This window comes from Morus notabilis, unplaced genomic scaffold (assembly GCF_000414095.1).
Source record: "Morus notabilis unplaced genomic scaffold, ASM41409v2 Scaffold1756, whole genome shotgun sequence".
NCBI classification, from domain to species: Eukaryota; Viridiplantae; Streptophyta; class Magnoliopsida; order Rosales; family Moraceae; genus Morus; species Morus notabilis.
This window is the reverse complement of record NW_010362115.1, coordinates 107,266-127,456: the sequence shown is the minus strand read 5'-3', so window position 1 is coordinate 127,456 and position 20,191 is coordinate 107,266. Positions and strand designations below refer to the sequence as shown.

The 20,191-nt window shown below is 35.1% G+C and overlaps 2 protein-coding genes across 5 annotated transcripts; one reads left to right on the top strand and one right to left on the bottom strand.

Moving 5' to 3' along the window:
- The first annotated feature begins 6,123 nt into the window (after positions 1-6,123).
- Positions 6,124-11,638, top strand: LOC21387558. 3 transcript variants are annotated; one of them, XM_024167589.1, is made up of 11 exons: positions 6,124-6,201; positions 7,034-7,270; positions 7,918-8,127; positions 8,907-8,987; positions 9,073-9,159; positions 9,259-9,354; positions 9,447-9,500; positions 9,614-10,656; positions 10,906-10,954; positions 11,063-11,102; positions 11,245-11,638. In XM_024167589.1, exons 2-11 carry the CDS (start codon positions 7,040-7,042, stop codon positions 11,394-11,396), a joined length of 2,043 nt encoding a protein of 680 aa, XP_024023357.1. In that variant the 5' UTR covers positions 6,124-6,201; positions 7,034-7,039; the 3' UTR covers positions 11,397-11,638. The 3 variants fall into 3 exon arrangements, with proteins under 3 accessions (XP_024023357.1, XP_024023358.1, XP_024023359.1); XM_024167590.1 differs by lacking the exon at positions 6,124-6,201 and adding an exon at positions 6,211-6,287; XM_024167591.1 differs by lacking the exon at positions 6,124-6,201 and adding an exon at positions 6,391-6,429.
- A 1,030-nt stretch (positions 11,639-12,668) lies between these two features.
- On the bottom strand, positions 12,669-18,316 carry LOC21387557 (protein-tyrosine-phosphatase IBR5). Of its 2 annotated transcripts, none has more exons than XM_024167596.1 (6): positions 18,260-18,316; positions 17,253-17,492; positions 16,139-16,238; positions 14,369-14,426; positions 14,063-14,169; positions 12,669-13,243 (listed from the first exon to the last, which is right to left on the bottom strand). In XM_024167596.1, the coding sequence occupies exons 1-6, from the start codon at positions 18,290-18,292 to the stop codon at positions 12,927-12,929; spliced, it is 855 nt and encodes a 284-aa protein (XP_024023364.1). In that variant the 5' UTR covers positions 18,293-18,316; the 3' UTR covers positions 12,669-12,926. The 2 variants fall into 2 exon arrangements, with proteins under 2 accessions (XP_024023364.1, XP_010099483.1); XM_010101181.2 differs by lacking the exon at positions 18,260-18,316 and adding an exon at positions 17,871-18,014.
- Positions 18,317-20,191: the final 1,875 nt, after the last annotated feature.

Sequence of the window (20,191 nt, the reverse complement as noted above, 5' to 3'; positions counted from 1 at the left end):
AACTTCAACTCAAGTTATAACTCAAATTCAACTCAAAAACTACACTCAAGTTACACTCAAGTTACACTCCAAAAGAATAGACCCTCAATTACTTGAGTATATCCGCTACAGTGCAGATTCTCTGCATAACAGCCTTTTCACATGCACGTATTACCATTGCCTGTCATCCCTCCTTCGTTTCCAAAGCTGGTTAGTGCTTGGCTCACGAGAAAGGGAAGCTTTCTCTTCTCTCACCATCTCCCGTCTACTACAGTCAGATTCTCTAAGAAATGTGAGAGTCCAGCAGTCACGGATGCAGTTCTGATTCTCTGGTTTTGTGCAAATCTAAAGTCCCTGACTTTTTCCTTCATCGTTCACCCATAAATCCCTCAAAGACCACCCCTTTTTCTGATTCTGAAACAAAGAACAAACCCTAGATCCATTCCTTCGTCTTCCCCGTCTTCTTCAATTTTCAAAATGGAGACAATTGGTCCGAAGAGAGTGAAGCGGCGTCTTCAATTGGCCATAATATTGAGTCGATGTAGTGTGAAACATCGTTTCTGAGTGCCTAGCCGTTGTCCCCAGTACATGTGTTTCCGTTGTCATTGCCGTTGGTGAACTTCTTTAGTAGATCCGTCGTACTCGCGTTTTGGGGCTCCCGCTGTCATCTATAGGATCAAACACGGTAAATACTCGTCCACTTATTACTATCAAGTTGCATATAGCGCAATCAAAATAGATAATGAGATAATAGATGGTTTCCGTTGAGGTTATTTGTTTAACAGATTAAAAAAAGTCTCTGTGTTGGTTTGCTTGTCATTTAATTTTTGACATTATTACGAATATGTCTTGGCCCGATATTGGGATTGAAAGCGTTTGAAGCTAGTTTAGTCGTGGAAGTGATACAATCTGTTGGGATACAATATATTGGATAGATAACAAGGAAAACAATATTGGTTTGAACAATCTGTTGGAAGTGATACAATCTATTGGCTATGAGCTAGAAGGTGATGAGATAACCACAACCACTTGAACAAATATGCCTATTTTACTTGCGACACATTTTGACAGGAAGAAAATGAACAACTTAGCTTTGCTTTGCAATCTCGGTTGTTTAGTCGTGGAAAACAAATTAGTTAATGTTTGGTTCTTTTTTTCTTTCGTTTTTGTTCTTTTGTGGCTTAAACAGAAGACTAGGACATTGTTACATTAAACGTAGCTAACATTGTGTCCGGAATTTGAAGTCTTGGGAATTATTTTAAATGCTAATTGATATAGGAGAAATAGAAGATTGTTCATTAGATATAAGCGTGGAAGTAATTAATTAAAGATTATGTCCTCAATGTGCAATTGTGCAAGCAGAGTGGGACCTGGCTAATTATGGGTCACTAATAATGAATCTAATTATGTTTCAACTAATGTTTACAAACTAACATCCATGTCCACTGGTTAATTACTTTATTATTACTTTCATAATCATATGTGATTATAATTTCTAAAGATCAAGTCAAATAACTTAGAAAATTATTAGAATCTTCTGCATTTTTGGGCTTGTTTTCTTCTGTGAATAAGCGTAGAGAAAGAGAGAAAGCTTGCTTTTCTACCAAACTAATGATTGAAAGTCATCATACATTTGCACTTGCTTTTGCTCATAATTCACTGCCATATAGTTACATATATAGTGAATGGGGGTTACTATTCCCTCTTCTAGAAAAGTTAGTCATTGTAGTGCTTAATTAATACTTATTTGTTTGTGTTGTTGTGTCCCTTGTTGTTACTTGATTTTGTTTGTAGCATTTTTTGTGTGTGGGATGATGCCGTTGGTGTGTGGTAGTAGATGCTGAGAGGGGAAAAGGATGAGACACGACTCTTCATTGGAATCAAATGCAGAATGAGGAGTTGTTGTAACGCCTCGCAGAGTATAACCGTAAATACCACGGTAGGAAACTGGCCTAAAAAACTTAGGAAGACTGGGCTACTGAACTACAAAAACATTTTAAGGATCTAGTTACGGCGGCCAAGGTTCAACAGATGAAAGTGCGTCTAAATGGCAAGTTCGATAAGGAGGTTATACTACGCACAAACACAGGCCTTGGTTGGGATCTTGTGACATGCGCTGTGACATGTACGGATGAGTATTGGGATGATTTTGCTAAGGTAAATTCTAGACGTTCATTTTCTCTTTTTTCATTATTTAGCATCATTTAGGACATATGTTAAACGTAAGTTTGCTTATGTCGTTATTCTTTGTCACACAGAACAAGAAGTGAGCCAATGTTGCAAAGAAGCAGCCCTAAAAAAACTTTAAACTGTACTACGAGGCCTTTAGAAGTACCCGAGCAAGTGGAGCTTTTGAGAAGGGTTTGGGAAAACCTACCACCGAACATGTAGACACAATTCTCATCCCGGATGAAGAAGGTGAAGGGGGCGACATCGCAGTTGTTTGGCAGTGACGACGGTTTTATCACTATGATGCGAGCTGGTTTGAACACTGCTAGGAAGGGCTTGAACGTTGCATCCTCTTCTAAGGCAATTGGAAAGAAGTCTATACGCAGTTACAAACGTCCGGTTGGTGATCCAGAGCCTAAGGCACTCATTGGACGGTTTGTGGCATCTATAGAAAGTATGAATAGTAGCAGAGCAATCAATTCCAGCGCTACTCAGAATCCTACAACCCCAACTGTTATGCAGCAGTATCAAGTGCTTGTCAAGGAAATGGATCTTGATGATGAAAGTGTTGTAACATTTTTAGAGGTCATTGCGTGGTATCCGTACATGCAATAACTTTTCGTGGATATGACAGAGACGCAAAGGGTTTTTTTCGTGATGAGGACCATTAACTCTAAAACGAATCAAACAAGCCAGCCTTTCTCGATGCCTAATCCAGCCATGGCCTCCAACTTCATGCAGCCCCCGTTTCCAAACTTCATGCCCCCTCCCAACTTTTTCCAACAACCGCCTATCTTTGGTCAACAACCTCCTAACTTTGGCCAACCACAAGTACCCAGTTTTTCTTAACAGTCTCCCAACGTGCAATCACAACACCCACTATTCCAAAACATGACCCCAAATGTTATTCCCCAAACCCCTAACTTTCAATGTCAACCACCCTATTACGTGCCTAGTTTTCCGCCTAACTCCAGTCCTTTTGGTGGAGAAACCAATGACGACTAGCTATGAGTTACTTAACACTTTTTCTTTACTAGATAATGATGAATAATTTTCATAATTATGTTGCTTTTTAACTATGTTATATTGATTTATTGAGTCGATGTACTTCCAAACTGTTGCTTCATTTGCTTTTTCTTTCAATTTATGATATGATCACATGTTGCAATTCGCATTACAGACTTTACTTGTTATGAAATGGGCACCTACCCAGTAGTGACTTTTCAATACTTTGCCATAATGTTATTGCCCAATTTTAACCTTTTTTGTTGTACAGGTGACCTCTATTATGACATATTTGGCCAACATGTCATAATGTGGAACGGAGGGCCTCTGAACGTGTCGCCCAACAGCACATTGAGCGGTGACTCTGATGATGAATATCAGGTAGCTGGCATCGTGGTTGTCCTCTAGTATTACCACAACTACATGGAAAGACTCCCACCTCGACCTAAGCACACCTCCGCGTTGACAGGTATTATGCGTGTTGATTACTTGCTTGATGGCCACGATGACGTAATTCAGAATAAGATTAGGATGGGCAGTGACTGTTTTAAGCGTCTTAGTTCACTACTAGAACTTAGAGGATATTTGAGACTCACTAGGAATATGAATGTGGACGAGCAGCTTTTTATCTTCCTATACATTGTGTCCCAAAGCCAAAGCAATAGGGAATCACAGGACCAATGGCAGCATTCTGGATCCACCATTTCCAAATACTTCGAGGCTGTATTGAAGGCAATATATAACCTACGCCATGATTTCATAACACCCCCGAATTTTAACATTATTGATCCAGTCATTACGGCAAATGGAAGCAAGTATTTGCCATGGTTTCAAGTATCTCATTAATACTGAGTCATATGTTTATCGACTTACTTGACATAATTGGTAATAGTTGTTGTTAATTGATTACAGAATTGCATTGGAGCTCTTAACGGGACTCACGTCCCTTATGTTCCACCACCCGGTAACCCCGAAGTATGGAGGAATATGAAGGGTTTTTACTCCCAAAATGTGTTAGGGGTATGTTCATTTGACATGAAGTTTACTTACATGTTAGCTGGATAGGAGGGCTCTGCCCATGATGCGCGCGTTCTTGCATCCGCAATAGAGACATCAGAAAAAAAATTTCCCAAATCCACCGCCCGGTATGTGAACAATGATCCTTGCTATACATTTCGATATACAAGCAATATCGTTGGTTGATTGACCTCTATTAAATATGTTAATTGCTTCCAATACGATCTCTTGATAGCACTAAAGACTTGTCCGTACTTAATTATTGATTTGTAATGGATAATATAAGGAAATACTACATTGTAGACTCTGGCTATGTGAACAATGATTGTTTCTTGGCGCCATACCGGGGGACATATCACCTTCAAGAGTATAGGGCAAGACGTGGTCATCCTCGAACTTAGCGTGAGTTGTTCAATTACACGCATTCGTCCCTAAGAAATGCTATTGAGCGCACTTTCGGCGTTTGGAAAGCAAGGTTCCGCATACTCAAGTGCATAAATAATTACCCAATAGAGAAACAGATACAAATTCCTATTGCTTGTGTCGTGCTTCACAATTTCATACATATGTACAACCATAACGACGATCTACTAAACCAGTATACATGAGACGGAGTACCAGTTATTAAAATTGATCCAGAGAATGCAGATCAAGATGTTAATCAGAATCACAATCCTGATCAGGCAACGGAACAAAATCACAACTCCGCAAATTGTAGACAAATGAATATTTTGAGGGACGAGATGGCTGCTAGCATGTGGGGGGCATTGGAAGCATATCGCAATCAGTAGTTACATATTTGTTTCGTAATTTCAACGACCTTATTAATATGGATTTGTTATGTATTTGCTTACCCAATTTCACACCATTAATAGTTTGTAATGCTAAACTTATGGACTTTTTTTTTTTTTATGAATGTAGGTTTGTTATGTAGTCTCTCTTTAAAAAAATCCATGTCAATACTTGCTAAAATTTGAGTTATGTTTTTGTCAAAGTGAATACAAAACTCAAGTTCAACATTCACAAACTATCCAAGTGAACACACAACTCAAATTTCAAACACAATTCCAATTAAACTCACTTTTTTAACTCTAATCTTGAATTTTTAAAATACTGAAACGAACGCCCCCCAGATTTATAAGTTCAAGTAATTAGATTAGAAATTAATTAAAAGTAAAACAAAAAACAAACGGTTCAATTTTTAACCGAACCTCAAAGGCCATAATTAAAATCGAACTGGAATTACACCATTCGGTTCGGTTAACCGAACTAAATATCTTCAGTTTCACATGACGCCGTATTTTTAAATTTTTGATTGGTCGATTCTTCAATCGTTGTTGATCGATTTTAGTTTTACAATCCTAGTTCCACTAGTATTTGTTAAGCGGTCTCACTATAAAAGCTCACCTTATTTATCTAAAAGTTTGTTTACGATCACTTATTTTTTGCCACAATTATTTTGATATAATTGCTTTTTTGCCACGTAATATACTCTATTTTTGTTTCTATCCAAAAAGATATCGGTAATAAAACTTCTTAATTTTGTAAATACCAAACACTATTAAATATTAAGAAAAAAAGTGAGTTTTAGGGCCTCCGTATTGAGTATGGATCAATTTTGACCGTTAGATAAAAGATAAAAATCACATTAAATTAAAAAATACACTAAATAGATAGTATTTGATATAAATTTAACTATGGAAAACAAAAAATTTACTAGAGTTTTTTTTTTTTCCCACCGGAAAAGCTCTCAAGAAGAACAAAGTAGTCTTTGTTCTAGATTCCTCTGGCTCTTTGTGCGACAGCGCATACGTAATACGGTAATAGCCAGAGCTGTGAATTTTAGCACGAAACTGGAGCGAAATCTAACATACGCCGCATCCTATCCTACGCATCATTTGACAGAATTGACCGCCCATATTTTTTTAATTTTAATTTTATTTCTCAAGGAACTGAGAAAGTATTTATTTTCTGATATTTGCAACAAGCGACAAAATCAAAACTGTGTCCGATTAGATTGACGAATACGAGGTGAGTTTTCCAAAATTCCAACCGACTTGTTCGATAACGAATTGACGTTTCTTTTATTCCAAGATTAATTTACGCCCTTGAATCATGTAAAAGTTTGCTGAGTTATCATTTCAATTTTATATTTTTATGCTTTATGCTTCAATTTTTGTTCGTTCATATATTTTTCTCCAATTTTTCCTCGGTTTGAGCCGATTTTCAATTATTGTTTAGCTGAATTTTGTGTGACTGGTAAAGTTGGAATTTTTATGTGGGTTTAGTTCAATCTATTTATTTATTTAAATTTTATAGTCTGATTGTGGCAGTGAACAAATAAATGATTATATGTTATTTGGCCTTTTTGATAGCTTCTTTTGAGTGTAATCTTTGTTGGTTTTATTCCCAAGAAGACCTGCTATTTTTTTTTTGTAATCTATTTTGATTCTTGTTATTATTTAGCTGGATATGAAATTGTGTTTGTTCCTTTTATTTGATGCAACTATTTTTATCTCTTGGGTCTAATATGTCATATTTGGAGATTACATGATCTGTTTGTGTGTGTAAGAAGAGGATAACTAATCATAGAAATTTTCTTGTAACTGCTACTTAAGTTGACTATACTTATACCTAATCCATCTTAGATTAATCCGTCGTCATCGATGATTATCGCATTGAAATTCTCTTGTAGATGTTAAGCAATTGTTTTAGATTGGTGATTTTTGCATTCAAATACACATGTAAATAAGGATAATTAGATATGTTAGTGTGTCTTTATACCCAGATTTCTTCCCCTGGATATTGTACTTTCGTCTGATGGAACATGATCATAAACTATTTCTCATTCTTTGTTTTGCAGAATAACATGAAAGATCCTCAGAGCGTACACGACATCTCAGTCATATGGAGGGGAAAGAAGTTTGTTGTACAGATGAATCCAAGTGCTACTCTCAAGGAGCTTGGGCATGAGCTGCAAAACTTAACTCATGTCAAACCAGATACTATGCGATTCATTGTTCCGCGGTCCTCGAAGTTGCTAACTCCTTTCTCGAACGAGCACGAGCGCTTGAGTTTACAAGAAACTTCTATTACTGAGGTATTATAAATTAGTATTATTCTAAAACAGCAAAATTTTCACAATAGTGATTCTAAATCACCCTGGAACATCATAGATAGTTGGGAAATATCTATTCCTTCGCTCATATTTGGAATATGATAAAATATGACGTCTAAACAGTCAAAAGTTTGAGCTTAAAAGAATGCTTCAATTGGGAGATATCTCGTGAGGTTTTTCTTATAAACTGTAATCTGCTATTGGATTATTTATCATGCTTTTTTCTGTGTTTAGATCTAGTGTAGCTGCGTAAGTTCTTTATGCCATAATTGTTTTTGTGGAATACTACAGAATGGTCATAGAGTTACATCTTTCGTTTTTTTTTTTTTTTTTTTTTTTTTTTTTTTTTTTTTTTTTTTTTTTTTTTTTTTTTTTTTTTTTTTTGCTCTTTTTATATGGACTCTAATAAAAAAGACTCATTTCTCATTCGAATTTAGTTACTTTCACTAAAAGAGTTATTTTAGTGGCTTTGGCAAATGTCTCATTGAAAATAAGGTGTTGGTTAATAATATAAATGGTTTTGCACAATTCTTTTGACATGCAGCGTGTGCTTTTTATAAGAACAGTTGTCGTTAGGAAGCTATCATGCAACTAACGCAAAAAGGCTGATTAACTGTTTCCTTTTTCAGGGGAAGCCTATCAGAATGATGGGAGTGTCCGAGAATGAGGTTGATGAAGTTCTAGAAGGTGCAAAGCTAAACTTGAGGATAGCTGGATTTAGTGAAGAGGAAAAGAGACTGAGGCAGCGAATATCAGATAGGCCTCAACTCTCACTTAAACTTCCACAAGGACCCTATATCTTTTGTGATTTTCGCACACTTCAACTTCCAGGAATAGAGGTACATTTGAATTCTCTTTCTCCCACTTTACTTATGTATTTAGGTAGTTTTATCTTGTTAGGTTGTTCTTCAAGAATTTAATGCTTTAAGGGAGACTGCACACATAGAGGGACAAACCCACATTCTTTTCTATTTGTCTTTTTGAAAAAAATAATAATAAATAAATAAATTACTTGGCTTTACTAGGTCTGTAAACAAGAGGTATGTCAACTTGTGTCTGTTTCGCTTAGAAAGTAATTTACAAATTTGTGAATTAGGGTTGGGAACATATATGATTCGCGTTGGCCATAACAAGTTCACCATGCTGCTCAATATAGTTTAATTTATATGTTGTTAGCAGACCCGTTACTGTTTTGGTCATTTCACAACTTATCATTAGTTTGCAAAGATTAAGCCACCTGGTTCCTCCATATAGCTTTGGTTTAAGTCTTGCAGATTGTTCATATCTGGGCTCTGCTTCCTTTAAATAATGTGTCCTGAGTTATACTTGCGACAGATATTGTTTAGTAGGCTAGAAAAGCAATAAATTTGATGTCATTATAACTATACATTGAAATATAACCAAACACTTCTGTCGTAAACCTATAATTGCACTTATCTTTCCAGTTTTGTAAACTAAACTGTATATATAATTTCTATGAAGCACTCGAAGCTTAAAGTCATGTTATGGAATATGGATGCTTTCCTTTCATTTGCTGGAAAACGCATCTGTAGTTCGAAAATCAAGATATCCATTCCTGAATTGTTTCATTGACCAATTTGATTCTTGCTTTCTATAGCTGAATCCTCCTGCATCAGAGGCATTAAAAAGAATGCACATGCTTGCTGCAGATCCAGGAATTGTTGCCATCATGAACAAGGTACCTCTTGTAGTCTTTCACGGTACTATTTATTTGATCTGACCTCAAACTTGATCCCTTATCTCTTAATTTTTCTTCTTTAAAGCATCGCTGGCGTGTAGGAATTATGACTGAGATGGCCCCTGTTGGTTATGTGGGCATAAGTCCAAAATGCCTTCTCGGCTTTAACAAGGTATGACCACTACAAGCATCATAAATAAATTATCAAAGTAATTTTCATTTGCTTTTTTTTTCCCCCTGTTTCATAGTGACTCTGTTTTTACCATTGCAGAATCATGGTGAGGCGATATCTCTGCGTCTTCGAACTGATGATCTGAAGGGTTTTAGGAAATATGAGAAAATCAAGAAAACTCTTCTGCATGAACTTGTAAGCTTAATTCAGTCAATCAGTGTTTACCCTGTACATTTGGGAATATATGTCTTTTGGGAGCTTATATGCTGTTCTCATCTATTCTTCAGGCTCACATGGTATACTCTGAACACGATGCAAACTTCTTTGCACTGGATAGACAGGTAAGACAGTGTTTTGATGTGTAGTCAAGTTTTTACCGGGAGCAAGTGTACTGGTTTAACTATTTAATCTTACACTAAGAGGATTCACCATATTCTCTTTTTAATTTTTGTAGCTGAACCAAGAAGCTGCTAGTTTAGATTGGACAAAATCCACAAGCCACACCTTGAGTGGATTGAACCGTTCAGAGCATTATGACGAAGAGTTCGATCTTGAAGAAGGTAGTAAGTTCTCCCAGAAGCTTGGAGGAAATACATTGGATCAGATGGAAAGTGCCCGCGTGGCTTCAGTGACTGCTGCTTATCAACGTATGCTAAATGCTTCTGCCAATAGTTCTGGAATATCTGAAATCCATGAAGAGCCAGACCCTGATGATTCTGGCTTCCACACACTTGAAGAATCCAATCAAATGAACCCTGTGGTAGAAGAAGGATTTGATGGTGACAGTTTTAACGAGGTTCATTTGAAACCTCATCAGGAACCTGATCCTGATGACCATTCTGACAAGAATTGGGAATCTGAGCCTGATCCCGATGATTCTCAGGGAGAAAAGAATTGGGAATCTGAGCAACCATTTGTTGAAAGTGAGACAACCCAACCTGCAGCGGTAGTGAACAGAAAGTTGGATGCTGTAAGGCCTTGTGAAGAACCTGATCCTGATGATTTAGAAGCTAGTTTGAAGCATTGTGTTGTAGCTGAACATATGCCTTTGCACTCTGAGGAGATGAGCATTCTGGATAGCAAGACTCAAGCACAGAAGCATTTTGATGAACCTGATCCTGATGACTTGGATGCAAAATGGAATAATACGGAATATGGGAACGCCATGATAGACAATGAAAACAACTCTTTAATAATTGGAGCAATCAATGGTCAATCCAATCGAACCGAGGCTCACAGAGAAGCCAATCTTGGTGAGTCTCGGGAAGATGAAGTCATGATGGCAGAACCTGATCCCGATGATAAGTTGGTGCACCCTGTGGAGATGTCCAGAATGCAAATTGATGAACCAGATCCAGATGATGAGGAATTACAAAGAATTCAAGACCCTGTTACAGTTGCTTGTGGTCGTTTGCAAAAGGCCATCGAGACACTGCAAGCTGACATTGATCCGGCACTGGCAATTGTAGTATTCCAAACTCTATTTAAGATAATAAGGTAACTCTTCTTTTTCAAATTGATCACCCTATATGCAGGCAGGTGTATTCATTACTTGTGATTAGTACCACATGGTTCCCCTTAATAAGATGGAGATGCTTGAATTTGAAACATCTAGCATCGAGACTTCTTGGGATCGGGGAGATCCCCGGAGACTTATAAAAGAGTATATCATAGGTTATCATTGTCTAATTACGTGTTTACGCTTTATGATAAAAGTTATACTAAGAAACTGTTATCTGGTGGCAGCAATGTCATTGAACATCCAGATGAGATGAAATTCAGAAGACTGCGCAAGGTACAAACAATATATCCTTGGTTTCTGTATTCCTGAGATTTAGTTTGAATGTTAAAAGAGCATTTCAGTAAAAAAACTTCCTGATAGCTGATGGATGACTCATTGCAGGCTAATCCAACAATTCAAAGGAATATTGCAAGTTACAAAGGTTTGTATTTTGCCTTGTGTTTGGGTTTGGGTTTTCATTGTGAACTTTATTTTATTTATTTTATTTTTTCATTGTGCTCTTCTCATTGCTAGCTATGTTTGTATAATTAATTAGTATGAAATTGTGTTCTTTGTGAATATAGCTGCGATAGAATTCTTGGTTTTGGTGGGCTTCAATGAAGATATCGTGTCGGACGAAATGGGAAAGTCTGAAACTTATCTGGTGTTGAAGAGGAATGATCCAGGTTTGCTGTGGCTTGCAAAGTCCTACCTTCAAACCAAGAATTGGGCCTAGTCATAGAAATATTATTATTTGACGCGTGTAAATTTGGTTTGTATGATTTGTTATAGAAACATAGTGAATAGAAAGGCTTGTGTCGGATTCCAGAATGCTACTAGCAGCATGTAATGGCCTGAACTTTGTATAGTTCTTTAAGGAACTTTGTACCACAAAGTAAAGGTGCTTGTTTTAAATGAAATTTATTTCAAATTCCATTGCGCACTAATATATTCATCCAAATAACTTTCCATGCATAAGCTGCAGGACTGTTCAGGTCTGTCTTTTCTGTTATTTGTGATCATAGAAACGGGAAAGAAAATAATATATCTTGAAAAAATGGTAATGTTCTGATCTGTATTGCTCTTCTTTTTCTTTTCATTTTTATATATGATAAATAAATAGAAAGAAGAAAAGGATGTACATTTGAGATGCCTATGAGGTCATTCCATTGTGTAACAAGGATATATGTTCTGCCCGTTGCTTGGCATTTCAAGAAACAAATCAAGACCTATTAGGTTATCTTCATAGTATGCCAAGACGGCTAGACTAGTCTTTTGGCCCATTAACTGATATGAATCGCAAATGGGCAATTTTTAAAAATATCTCTTGAAATAGAATTTCCATTTATTTATACCTCTTAACATTAGTTCATATAGACTTTTAAATTAAAATTAATCAACAAGCAGAGTTTTTTGAGTTTTTTAAAAGAGATATTTTTAATAAGTCATGTAGTTAAATAGATAAAATCTGTAATTTTCTTATCACAAGCAAATGGTCGTCCAACCCAAGTGTGCTTTCATGTTTTTACCCCTAATTGCCTACGAGGTTACCCAAAAAAAAAAAAAAAATTGTAAAATAATTTAAAATGCGTTTGAAATAAAGATCTGTGTCATAGTTCGGATCATAATTTATAACTCGCTACAGTGTTTTCTCTCACTAAAAACACGTAAACCGAAAATAATTTTAAATCATAATTTTAAATTTATGAACCAAACGTCCTTTTAAACATTCCGACTCGGCCGAGTCAGAATGTAAGAGAAAAAGATAAAGGCCGTCCACTCTCTTACATCCTGACTCGATGTATAAAGAGTAGCTCGATCTGATCTGTAAATGGTTCTAGTTCACTTTCCAACTTATAGGAAGCAATTTAATAGCAGTTATAGCTACTATGTATCAGAAAGAGGAGAGAGAGAGAAGAAAAAAGGCAAATGACCTGAGACTGATCACAGAGTCGTAAGGAATGTAACAAATATTAGTCCTAAAAATTTCGGCAAAAAAACCAAAATGTAGCAGATAAAATGAACTAAGAGATATTTTAGTGGATATTACTTTGTATAAGCGCACGAGTCAATAAAAAATAGTTGCACTTGTAATAAAACGACAATGAGAGAAGGCTCCCATGGCTTTCTATCGCACCAAACCTTACAAACCAAAAGGTTTGAGCAACCACTCCCACTTTACATTCAAACATCCAAGTCAGGATTTTTAAACTTCTGACCATCCTTTAAAATGGGAAGACTGAAAAGTATCAAAAGACTAGCCAAATCAAGAACTATCCATTTGAATGTCACTAGCATTTGAACTTGGTGGATTGGCATTAAGAGGGCTTCCCGAGATATCTTTCTGAGTCGGTATCGCTTGAAACGTGAACTCATGCGGCGGAATATTTATCGCAGAGCGCTCAAAAATGGAAGGAGCACTGACAGTGTTGAAAGTAGGGACGGGAACCGGATCGTTAATCTTTGGGAAGCCTATGTTGAATAAAGGTGCAGCTGTAGGCAGGAAAATTGGCGGAGTGGGGTTGCTACTATCGACTGATCCAAAAATCTTCAGCTCATACTCCTGCAATTGCTCGTAGACAGCTATAAACACAAAGCGAAACGAGATCAGGAAAGAGCTATAAACAGTTGGCATCTAAGAGATGCATACCTTTTCGTTGTATTCAACTCATAATTAAGAACAAGCTAATATAGTTCACAAGACCATCAGAAAATATTAATTTTGTTCTTAAGACTTTTTCAAGGACTTCTCTACCATCGCATGATAAGAAAATTCGGTGGAGAGTGATGTCCAATATCTTCAGAGAATTATAGATTGTTGTTTTGCATGTCTTTAAAAAATAAATTAAGGCCTCGTTCATTTCACCGATTTGAGTTTTCAGTTTTAGGTTTTTATAGTTAAAAATTCTCAGAAAATGTCACATCTAATTTTTTCTGCTACAGTTAAAAGCTCTCAAAAAATGTCACATTTCAGCTCAAATTGAAAACTCGAATCCACGAAGCGAACGAGGCTTAAAGAGTTAGCACGACTGTGGTCGCTCTATATTCTCATTCGGAATTATCATCATGTGAAAAATGGAAAGGGATAAGAAAAGGAAAAAAGAAGCAGCAAAGTTTTCTTTACATCCAAAACAAAGCGTAATATTTCAATCCACTACAATCAGAGTTTTTAGTAGGCAGGTATTCAAGCCTAGCAAAACAAACTTAGATTGAGAAACATATGATCTAACTGGCTTGACAATGAACATTCTTATCTCACAATCAATTAAACAGAGATTTATTTTTCAGCAAAACAGAAAATTGTAAACAGAAGACATAATATTTCAGTTTTCAAACAAATTATGCACTCAAATACCCGGTTTTGGAATGTCGAAGCAGATTTGGCAAGAAGCACATGCATACCTTGACTTAACTGAACAGGCGGCCTCCGCTCTTTTACCCACTGATAACTCTGAGCGAGCCGCCATCCTCTAGATTTCATCAAGTATGCTATTACAACAGCTGGCGACCTGTCAGGAAGAAGATTCAACTCTCATAAACAAACAGGAACCTCCTGATTCAGTTATACTACTACACGTCGAAGTTTTACTCCAGAATATCTCTAGTCTGCAATTATGGAATGCCCTATTTTATGAGCAATTTTATATAAACACATGTCACTAAATGATGGCAAAACTAAAACGGTACAATTTTGTAGTTGTCACTTACCTATTTCTTCCAGACATACAGTGCACTAGAACACGAGCCTTATCCCTTTCACATTGCTCTACAAAACAAAGCGTGATTGCAATATGATAAGTAGGAAGATAAGAAAAGCAATCCAACTTTAATTTGTAATTGATTAGACTCCGAACACGCGAGGTCACATGAATTAAAAAAAAAATCTACAAACATATTTCCCAGTTTTAACATTTTTATGGATCAATCACAAAGATTGATCAATAGTGTTAAGTTTCTTTGGAGTTGGGAAACCAAAAAAATGTTGGTTGGTATTAGAGATGATAGATTATTTGTGCATAACACAATTATTCGTTCCACACTTGCCAGTTACAGTTAGTGTTTAAAGCTTCTTCTTGTCTTAGTCCAAGCTTCCAACATTTTTTATACAGCTACCATTTAGTATACGTCCCCAAGAAAGAACAAAATAATGAGAAAATAATGTGAGTAGAACAAAACAAAATAGAAGAGGCAACTGATTGAACAAAATCTTTAAATACTTGGACAACTAAAAGGAATCAAGGAAGTGAAAATCAAGTAACTTTGCAGTCAATAATCCATCTGGTATTGTAATCATCACGTACAACTGTTTAAATTCTTGAGAGGAACCATTAAGGCACTGAACATTGACTCATATATGTTATTATCACTTTATGGGGGATTATAAAAAACGGATTCAAATTACCTGTCCAATTCCGGGTCTAGAATGGTGTCTAATCATTCAGATTGTGCCACGTCATTTAAAAAATTGAAATATCTTTTTAACTAATTTTCCCTTGCTTTGATATTTCGATCAATTAAATGATGTGTCATAATTTGATTGGTTAGACACAATTGAGACACCAAAAATTGGAGAGGTGATTTGAGTCCATAAAAAACGCAAAGAGATTATTAGAAAGAGAAGAAAAATAAATAAGACCTCTAAAATATTCAACCATAAATGACAACCAATCAAATCAATTTTTCTGACAATGAGCTTATTTCTTTAGATGGAACCAACAATTTGAAATACAATAAACTGTAGGGAACTAAATCCTACATCAGGTGGTAGGGAACCAAAATGAAATATATAGAGATAATAGGACTTGCAAATCAACCAAACAAAGCGGTCAATGCCATTGTTTAATGATGTCCGAATACGACTTCACTCTCATTGAAAGGACAAATATGAAGACACTAAGGGTGCGTTTGGAACTCGTTTTAAAATGATTTTGTTTTTTGTATGAAAATAGAAATGAAAATGTTTTCAATCTCAGATAGAAATCATTTTTGAAAATGTGTTTGGTAGTTTTATCAAGATATTGTTTTCAGTATAAAAAATCCATTAATGTCTCTCTCTCTCTCTCTCTGTGCTCGAGAGAGGAGAAAACAGAAACAAAAAATGAAAAACGACTAAAAGTCATTTTTCATTTCTCTCCCATTTTATACTAAACCAAAAAATCGTTTTCATTTCCGTTTTTTATTTTTAATTGTGTCAAACGCCGTTTCTCTCCCGTTTTCATTTTTTCTCGAAAAACGTGAAAACAAAAACAAAACCAACTCCAAACATGACCTAAAATATGATAATTTTCAAACAACCTCATACACAGATTTGGATTCATAGAACAATCATACTAATCCTGGGGACCATATAGCAGTCAAACAACTAACTAACAAATATGTATAAAGAGAATACACACACACACACATGAAGAGAGAGAGAGAGAGAGAGAGAGAGAGAGAGAGATTTAACCAATGTATACGCATAAGATGAAAACATACCTAAAAACTGGTTTGCATCCTCAAATTGTAAAGTCTTTTCATCTTTAAGGCAGTGATAGGTGAAGGAATTCTTGTAGAGATTTTGGCAAGCAGGTACGGTCTGCATACAAACAAGAAGTTGTAACAGGGAATGTCATCCTCCGTTTGATCAAATAATTCAACAGTATCAACATTCTATGCCAAACAAAGAAGTTGCACATGGTACTTTAATGACAATAACATGGGAATCACATTTGAACATAATGATAAAAAAAAAATGATGATTAAAGCAATCACTTAACAAGATTAGATCAAATCCCTTCGTAATGGCAATAATCAAACTCAAACAGGACAACATCTGTACAACAAGGCAGTTGAAAAAAGTCCCACGTACCTAGTTACATACAGGACATTGATTAAATTATGCAGATTATGATTTAGTATGTAAAAGAATTGTACATGACATCTCAATGGAACACCCTGTGTTTCATAAATATCAATTGCGTGTGGACCTTGTCACAACTACTTACAGCTTAAACAACAAATATTTACTTGCATTTAGATCTATGTAGTGTAATTTATACACTTCCATAACTCTTCAGCTTCTTCACCATCAAAGCTATTTACTTTCCCATTCATCTATCTCAGATCAGCAGAGGCTGCAAAGATTTCCATCTGATCCGCAAATTAAGGCCAAGGCATGGATGACAATCCTCATTCTTCCTACAAATTTCCCTTGATCACACAATACTCAAATTATCCAATTTTAAATGCCACCGTTCCCCATTGAGTATGTAATTTTGTTTTAATGAAATGAAATTTTTTCTTCAAAAAAAAAAAAAAAAAAAAACCACCGTTCCCCATTGATCTTTTCCTGGCCAACAAAAACTAAACTAAACGACTGATATCGAATTCATCCTATCCAAAATCGTTTCTTATCCATAGCAGAACCTTATCATTATATCTATGGGCAAACTCAGATGTCAGATCAATCAAACCATGCAAATAGCATATAGAAGATTGTCAATCGCCACATAGCTTTCCTCTAACTTGATAACAATTTTTGTTTTATACAAAAAAAAAAACCAATACAAGAAGAATAATAAAATAAAGAAAACAAATCTTTTTATCTCACATTTAGAATACGAGAGATTCCCTGAGTCTTGAGAAGCTCGGAGCGAGAAGCGTTGTCGTAACTGCCCAAATAAACAAATTCCGGCAAGATCTCGGACGGAAAAGCGCTCACTTGGATCGATGATTTCTCGGAAGAATCGGGAATCCGATGGCCACAGATCCCACAAACCTCCCCTTCCTCGTACTTGTGATAGTGCCCACAAACCCCACAAGGGTTCTCTCTCTCCCTCTTCCTCATACTCTTCAATCAAACAACAAAAAACAAAAAAGAAATTCTCAAAATAGGGATTATTATATAGCGGACTGAATCAGACCCAGATAAGGAAAAGGCCTCTAATTCTCAAACCGAGGAAGACCCAGATCATGAAACGCGAAACAAAGCCTATATGCAGACACAGTTTCGATAGAGTAAGCCAAAAATAAAAGTGGGGTTCTTTTTTTTCCTCTCTCTCTGTATCTCTTTATCGAAGAAAGAAAGAGTGAATGAAGAGAGGGCGTAACGGCGAAGCTTCTTTTGATCAGAAATTAAGAGAGAGAGAGAGAGAGAGAGAGAAGAGAGAGAGAATGAGCTGGAGTTAAATTTGGATTTGGCTTTTGGGTCTCAAAACGTTGTCCTTACTTGTATCAGTGGAGTAACGATGCCACCAGATCAGAGTTATATATAACACCCTCTTTATATATATGTGTGTGTATATATTCGCTACAAGACTTGGAGTGGAGGCATGGAGGAAGACTTGTTTGATGGGCATGTGATATCAATATGTGTATATATAGATATAGGTCTCGTTCGTTTCGCTGATTCGAGTTTAGAATTCGAGTTTTGCTACAGTAAAAAGCTCTCACAAACAATCACATCTAACTTTTTTGCTACAGTAAAAAACTCTCACATACAATCACATCTTAACTCAAATTCTAAACTCGAATCATCGAAACGAACGAGGCCATAATATATATATAGGTATATATGTGAATATAATTACTGAAAAGGAATGGAACAGCCGAACAGACCAGTCTTTCGTTTCCTTTTATCGTCGTCATCATCTCAGCACATGGGGATAGATATTGTTGGATGGGGTTATAGAAGCATAAATATTTAAATTAAATAAATTTATGAAAAAAAAAAAAAAAAAAAAAGGAGAAAACTCCTCCTTCGGGTCTGCCAAAACCATTAGTATCTAATCATGGTGTTGGTCTTCTTTGACAACCTACTACTGCTCTGGGCCTGGGCCCCATCCTCTGATCTGATTGGAATTTCCAACTGTATCCTTCCACGTGGATTCTCGTTATCCCATAATTTCTTTTTTTTTTACTTTTTTTTTATTTTCTCTCTCCCCAACAGTGAAAAATTCTTTTCGGAAATAATTTCCCTATCACGCAATTGGAATATGATGATGTAAACTATTTAGCAATGAAATCTTTTTGCTTGAATAACTGTTTTTTTTTCTTTTTCTTTTTTTTTTTTTTGCTGAATAAGCTTGAATAACAGTTTAAAAAGACTAGTCCATACTCTATACGATATGTTTTGGTTGTACAGACAATATTTATTTTCAGTTTATATTTTTTTATTTATTATTCTCCTAAAAGTTTAATTTCATAAAAACGAAATAGTTTAGTAGAGTATTTTTAAAAGGGAAAAAAGGTTTTTAGTTGGATAATTAGACAGTAAATCACTTACAGTCTGTGCATATGGAAACAAAATATTTATTATGATTATGGGAAAAATGTTTAGGTAGCAGCAAATTTATAAATTATATAACAGTGGTAATTAGGAAAAAAAAATTCTCATGAGGCCACATTTAGAAAAAGGGATATAAAGTGGTTCTATCCATACACTTTTATTATTTTAAAATTACCCTTTACTATTTACATAAGATTATTAATTCGTACAACTTGATTTTGCTTTCACATCTACTATTTCATTTTAATTTGTTACTTACTTTAATATATTATTTCTCTCTCTTTTTCTTTGATTTTTTTTTTTTTTTTTGGAGTGAAACTTTAGGCATGAAGCGTTTTTATACTTAAAGAAAGTTTAGAATTACATTTATTAGAAAAATAAAGGATTTTTTTTATAGAAAATTTACTACTACATTCCTAAATAGCAACATCATAAAAATGTAAATTTACTATTAAAAATTTTCTACAGTAAATTTCTTTTATTTTCTAAACAATATAATAGTGAGTTTTCTTTATGTGTGAGTAAAGGCTTCATGCCTAAAGATTCAACCAAACAAATAAAGAAATGATTATATTAAAGTAAAGAATCAAAATAAAATGATGGGTATGAAAAGAAAAATGAAGTGATTAATCCGCTTAGTTCGCTGATTCGAGTTGAGATGTGACTTTATGTGAGAGCTTTTTACTGTGGTAAAAAAATTAGATGTGACTGTTTCTGAGAGCTTTTTACTGTAGTAAAACTCGAATTCTAAACTCAAATCGGTGAAATGAACGGGGCCTAAGAGTTAATAATCTCATACAAATAGTTAAAAGGTAATTTTAGAACAACAAAGGTGTAAAAAGTAAATTTAATAATGTGAGGTGTATATTTAGAAGGAGTGTGTAGAGTAAAAAGGAGTTTATAGATAAAACTACCCAAATATATAGTAACTACAAAGAAAAAATGTTTAAACAATCACACATATGAGAGAAGTTATGGTTGGGGGATAGGATAACGCATATTTAGAAAATAAAAGATTTAAGAATAAAAATAAAAGCAAAGAGAAATATGTGTGTGTGAGGAAAAGAAAATTATATAAGTAGAACTCGTTTAAGATTATTTTTGAAAAAAATAAATAAATTAAAGTATCATATGAAAAAAAAAAAAAAAAACAGAATATATAAGTAGGACTCATTTAAGGGAAGGAAAAGCTTGATCTTGACAAATTTTATGGAAAAATAATTAAGAGCAAATATGAAAAAATTAATTAAGAAAATGATGCT